Source organism: Hibiscus syriacus, unplaced genomic scaffold (assembly GCF_006381635.1).
Source record: "Hibiscus syriacus cultivar Baekdansim isolate YM2019G1 unplaced genomic scaffold, ASM638163v2 tig00004973_pilon, whole genome shotgun sequence".
NCBI classification, from domain to species: Eukaryota; Viridiplantae; Streptophyta; class Magnoliopsida; order Malvales; family Malvaceae; genus Hibiscus; species Hibiscus syriacus.
In genome coordinates this window covers 8,754-15,382 of record NW_024062037.1, presented here as the reverse complement: position 1 = coordinate 15,382, position 6,629 = coordinate 8,754, and the positions used below count along the sequence as shown (strand labels likewise).

Here is a 6,629-nt window from a genome sequence, read left to right as displayed (position 1 = left end):
CATGAGATCATTTGATAGTTTTTAATAATTAAGGGATTCGATAAAATAAGTCCTACAATCAATTGTATACTTTAATTAATTTTCAATACAATGATGAATGAAAGTACAACCCAAAACAAGAAAAATATTCTTAATCCAAATTGATTTAAAATCACAAGTGAGATTGACCCAGCAACAAGAACGGGAAAGTGAACTGTAACATATCATGTGTCTTATTAATTAATAAGCACATATTAATTAAAATGCATTTTCCAGAAAATGAAAAGATGTTTAGTTGGCAAACACGTGATGTGTGCAGCTTTTGCCTTCAAAAACCATTCCATTACTTTCCAAAATAACAAATATTTACTTCCAAAAATAAAAAATACTTCCTCATCCTATGAAATTGTCCAACTTTTTAAAAATCAATAATTTTAAATTTTAACTATAATTATTTTAAATATTTTAAACAATCAAATTTTATAAAATATATATATATTTTAAAACTACTTAATAGAAAATTTTTAAAATATATTTTTTCATATTTTTATCAATAGTAAAATTTTAAAAAAAATAGATTTAATAGGTCTGAAAGAATAAAAGAAAAAGAAATGAAATTCCAATTCGAGCAATTAATATTAACCTTTTCTCATTAATTTCATAATTTCTTTTTAAAAAGGTAGTAGAATTACAAATAGATAAGATCAACCCCAAGAAGAAAAATAACCCATAATCATATCATATATTACCAATTTTCTTTACATGATTTACAGGTTAAAAGGGGGTTGAAGAATGCATTAGTAATTTATTGTAGTAGTTAGTGAAGTGGGAAAAAAAGGGACGATGCGTGTTGGTTCACGATGACACAGGCAAGGGAGTGTTTGTGCGTGGAGTTTGTATACAGCTCTATCTTGTTTTGCCTTTCTTACTTTTTCCACATCACCTGCCACTACTTCTGATACTCTTCCTTTGCTTTAAATTTGTATAATACAATCTTCCAAACAAGCCAAGACACTGCTGCAAGCCTAGTTAACCTGCTTTCTTGCTCTCTTTAGAATTGGTGTTTGGGGTGTCTGCTTCATTTTTAAATTCCCAAGCTTTGTCATTTTTAGTCTCTACTTGTTTGGAGAGAGATATTGAAGTTTGTCTGTGTTTGTTATGGAAAGTTGAACTTTTCTTTTTTACGTTGAAGGTCCGAATCTGATCAGTCTTTTTTTCTTGTTCTTGATGAAGATTTACGTTGTTATTGTTGTTTATGTGATCTTTGTTGAAGTTTTTGAATTGGGTTTTCGCAGATTTGGTAGTAGAGTGTTGCAAGGATGAGTACCAGAGTCAGGACGTCTGTTCAGTCCAGGAAAGTTTCTGGGAAGAATGAGAAAGTAATTACTGATCACTATCTTTAAGAATTTTAATCAATGGCCAAACTAGGGTCCTGGATTTTCTGGTTATTATAATACTACTATCTGTTTTGAAAAACGGTTTCTACTGTAGTACGTATGAAGGAATGTGATTATTCCTTAATTGTCTTCAATTTCAAGAAAAATGCCTCTCATCCCCGGAAAGTTTTTGAAAAGTAAGCTTCTTTGATTGGAATCCAATGCCGGTTTTAAAATTTTAAATCTTTGATGAAAGAAGGTTTTTGTATTATTCCCTTGGATTATTCCAGTCAATTGTGGGTTGGCTTCATTCACTATTAGGCAACTTTGTGGTTTCAAATTCTTCCATTGTTATTTGATTCGTCCAACTTTTTGTTATTTTATGATTGATCAAGCTAACTGTTTGCAACTTTTTTCTCTTTGAAGGAGAAGGCTGAAATGCAGGGGACCAAGCCGCCTATTGTTGCCACAAAGACGATGAAGAATCGACGAGACTCGAGCAAAGAGAGAAAAATGGCCTTACAACAAGATGTATAGCCTTCATTCCCCAGAGTTGCTGCAAGTTTTTGGATTTATTACACAAAATTTACTGTAGTTGCTGATTGTACTAAAACTCCAATGTTCGTCAGGTCGATAAACTGAAGAAGAAGCTTAGACAGGAAGAGAACATTCACAGAGCTCTGGAGAGAGCTTTTAACCGACCCTTGGGAGCTTTACCTCGTCTTCCTCCATATCTCCCTCCTCCTGTAAGTAATCCACCATCTCATCGAGTCCTTGGGTGTTTTTTTTTCACTTTTCAAAAATTAAAGAAAAAAATCAAGGAATCCGCATCGGTAAAGGCGTCATGCCGATTGCGGTTAGAGAAATTTGGAAGCAGTGGAAGCGATCGGATGGCACATTCGGACACTGTCAAATAGGAATTTTAATGTCGGGTTCTAATTTTGTAGACATTGGAGCTTTTAGCGGAAGTGGCAGTGCTGGAGGAGGAGATTGTCCGGCTCGAAGAACAGGTAGTGCACTTTAGACAAGACTTGTATCAAGAAGCTGTCTATACATCATCCTCGAAAAGGAACATGGAGAGTTCAATTGATTTGAGTGAGCCTTGCCCGGATAAACGTCTACAACCAAAAACTTTAACTAGAAATACATCCATGGCAAGTCATATGCGATCCCTTTCGGGTAAGGTTTTGGTGTTTTAAATATTCCTCATGCCATTAACATTTGAAACATGTATTTGAAGTGAAAGTAGGGTTCGAGCTTATTGATTTTGTTTTTCCAGACGATGGGAGAGGAAAAGAGAACCAGTCTTGCACTAATTCTTCAAAGAGCAATAAGGTGTCCTTGGTGGATAAAAGCCAATTACTAAGAACACCTGTGAAGGGACCTTTGATTGATTCAAAGCCTTCAGAGAAACGTTTAGATCCTGAAAAATTGCAGGCATGAACCAGTGTCATTCCCTTTTCAGTTACAGTAGACTTTTGTACAGTTAAATGAGTATCGACTTGTTTTACATGTTCAGCTAGAATGCAGAATGAGAGTCCAAGATAGTGCAGATGCGCCGAATCTTAGCACTTCAGATGAGAAACCGATGGCAGATAATGGCCCGAATAAAGTTTCCGAGGAGCTTGTGAAATGCTTGTCCACCATTTTCTTAAGAATGAGCTCAATGAAGAGAAAGTCTAGTGCAGAAAGTTTTCCTTGGTTATCAATGTTAGGCTCCCAAGAAAGCAAGGATGAAACAAAATTTCGGGACCCCTATGGTATTTGTTTGAATTTTGGGAGGAGAGATATCGGCAGGTATAAGCATTTGATTTCAATTGATGCTGACTCGATCAATCCAAATCGAACATCAAATTCTTTATTTCTGCTGCGCAGGCTGAAGTAAGTCATCAGTTATTAGATTAGTTTTCTTCTTATTTTATGTATTCTAATGTCTGCAGAAGTTCTAAAGAATTGTGATCACTTTGTATGTTAAATTCTCAGGCTACTCCTTGCAAGACTTGCCTCCTCCAACTTGCGGAACCTAAATCATCAGGAGAGGCTTGCCTTCTGGATAAATATCTACAATTCCTGCATGATGAATGTATGTGAAAGATTCTGTCAATATGAACAGAAAAGATTTTGGCTTGTGTAACAATATTAACTGTTGGTTTAAATTGTATCAAAATCCAAACTATTCATTTTCAAACTGGTTTACTTCACATGAATTTAAACCCCACATTCTCTTATGGTGGTACTCTATCTTTTAATGCGTTTGGTTTCTGCTACGATAACTGGCTTACTCTAGTAGATGAAATCATTTATTACATGATATTGATTCAGGCATTCTTAGGACATGGAGTACCAGAGAGTCCAGAGATAGTTGTGGAATTGATGAGGAAGGTATGAATGTACAGCACATGATTTCGTCGTTGATTTTCATTTGTAGGATAGTTTTCTGTTTCATGCTCAACCATTTTGATTAATTAGATGTAATCGGTGGTTTTACTAGAAATTTTGATGAAACAGGCAACTATAAACGTTGGGGGGCGCCAGCTAAATGCAATAACTATTGAACATTTCATTCTCAGATTGCCGTATCATTCCAAATTTGTAAGTGGTGCCTCATTCAAGTTTCTTGGGAACTTTATTCAGCTTGCAAATCGATTCTTATTTGTCATGTTTCTTATACTTCAATTCTGATCAGACCTTTTCAAAGGGTGCCAAGAACGATGAAATGACTGCCAGGAGCATGTTTGGACTGGAACTATCCCAACCATTGGTGACATTTGCCCTCTCATGTGGAAGCTGGTCTTCTCCTGCTGTAAGCTTGTAACTTTGTCTGAAAGAGAAGCTAAGTTTGCTCTTGTCAACATCATATAATACTGGTTATTAATTCTTCGGTTCTGTCAAATGAAGGTGCGAGTATATACTGCTTCTAACGTTGAGACTGAATTGGAAGTCGCAAAGAAAGAGTACTTGCAGGCTACTGTCGGGATTTCATCGACAAAGTTTGCAATCCCTAAGCTTTTGGACTGGTACTTGCTCGACTTTGCTAAGGACTTTGATTCGTTGCTCGATTGGATTTGCCTTCAACTACCTAGTGAATTCGGAAAAGAAGCATTCACGTATCTTGAAAGAGCTAAAACAGAGTCTCCTCTACGGTTTGTTCAAATTATACCTTATGACTTCAGCTTTAGGTACCTTTTATGCACATAATAAATTATTTGCTACACTTGAAATTTTGCTTAGTTCTAAGGGTGTAATATTTTCATACACAAGCTTAGATTAGATAATATAAAAAAATAAAGGTGTAAGTAATCTATTCTCCAAAGTCCTATGTTTTGATTGTAAGTAGTTGTGAGAGGAATGTTCATCAGGGATTTCTGGATGTAATTAATAAGTACTCTTTCAGAAGAAGAAGAAATGAATTCTTTTACTGTATTTGGTTCAACCAAATATCACAGAATGATCCAGACTTCTCAATTGTACTATCATCCTGGATTGTATATCCATAATCCCATCCATCATCATTGAAAATAGAGGGACCATGAACTTCAAAGCGATGACATGTTCCTGTAAGGATTGCCAACTATCTGAAAATGATATTTCAAATTAGAAACTCTTGAAGTTTTCGTTCAAGAAAAGTAGGTGTAAGTATTGACAACCCCAATATTCTGTCTGGACGTTTTTAGGTTAGTGTGCATTAAAAATGCCTGCTGGAATTCCAATTAAAATCATGAAGCTCTGCATTCCAAGAAAGCTACTGATATCTCATGCCGAGGAAAAATCCCTGGTGGTCCATGAGAAGCATATTGTACCAGTTTGTTTTTTATTTCGCAATACCCTTTGTTATTTAATCAATGCTTGGCATCCTAAGGACCCATTTGTAAGTAGAATCCTGCTGTACCATTAACTGTGACCTGTTTTGGACAACAGATAAAGAGTTCTCATTAAACACATCAAAGTCTGCTGTCTGTATGAATGCAAGGTATTAGTTGAATAATCCTTTTGATATATATTCATACACGTTGATTATACCATTAATTATCCAGGTTCAATAAAACCAGTGCTGCCCAACTGTCGTGAAAACCTGGAATGAAAGCTTTGTCTTAAGCTCAACCAACTTTAATGCCAAAGATTGCTTTCAAACTTTTGTGTCCCACCATATGATACGACCATGTGGACTATACCATCGGCTCTACACGGGAGCAGAAAACATTCGGGCTTTAATGGAAAGTGATTCTCACTCCTCATCCAAAGCTAAAGCGAGCAGGCCTTGTAGTTTTCTTGGTGGTTATAGTACATCCGCTTCAGATTTAGGGTAAACTACTGAATGAACACCTAACTATGGGGTTGGTGTGCATATGATTACTATCTTTAAAATTTTATTAATATGATCACTTAACTATTTAGTTAGTTTCAATATAGTCACATACCATTAACATTGGTGGAAGTGATTCTTTGCAGTTAATAAAATTATTATAATAATATAATTGATTGTCAATACTTACATATTCTATCAATTTAATTCTAATTTTAATTTAATTAATTAAAATTAATCTTCCAACTAGGATGTATCATGAGTCAAATGATTATTGTGACATATTTTAAAATTAATTAAAAATTTCTCCAATTAAGTGATGATACGTGTCACCACATGTTTAAAGGGAAAACAAGCACAAGTAGAATATTATTGCTAGGGAATTGATTATAAGACCTCAAGTTAAGGGTGGGCAGGCCTCAACCACCGAGACAAACTCAATGCTTGTTGTTAGTTTGTCAAACATTTTATATTCTTGTTTTAAATTATAGATAAAAAATAAATAATAATATTCTAATAAAGAAATTATAGGAAAAACTACTTAAAAATACCTAATTAATATTCTAATAAATAAATTATAGTAGCTAATGCAAAGTTCAAAAATAAAAATGAGTTAATTTTTTTATATTTTTAAATTAAATTAATTTTTATATTTTAAATTTATTTTTAAATGAGTTTAAATTATATATTAATTTTTTTATTTTTTACAATGATTCTTATTCATTTATCATTTAAAAATTACTATAAAAAAGAATTATTTTATTTTATTTATTTATTAAAATTTTTGAATCATTTAAAAGTAACAGTAAAACTGAAAAAAATAATTTAATTTATTTGTTAGAATTCGGAATCATTTAAAAATAATTATAAAAAAGAAAATTTTAATTTAATTTATTTATTAGAATTTGTTTATATATCAAATATAATTTATTTATTAGAATTTTATTATTCATTTTTATTGTTTAATTTAA

The 6,629-nt window shown here is 33.2% G+C and overlaps 1 protein-coding gene across 1 annotated transcript; it reads left to right on the top strand.

Annotated features, from left to right (window-relative positions):
• The first annotated feature begins 741 nt into the window (after positions 1-741).
• LOC120198880 lies at positions 742-4,714 on the top strand. The gene is made up of 12 exons (XM_039200125.1): positions 742-1,171; positions 1,275-1,358; positions 1,782-1,886; positions 1,985-2,101; positions 2,303-2,534; positions 2,635-2,792; positions 2,875-3,236; positions 3,339-3,438; positions 3,678-3,737; positions 3,864-3,947; positions 4,042-4,158; positions 4,254-4,714. Exons 2-12 carry the CDS (start codon positions 1,299-1,301, stop codon positions 4,551-4,553), a joined length of 1,695 nt encoding a protein of 564 aa, XP_039056056.1. The 5' UTR covers positions 742-1,171; positions 1,275-1,298; the 3' UTR covers positions 4,554-4,714.
• The last annotated feature ends 1,915 nt before the right edge of the window (positions 4,715-6,629 follow it).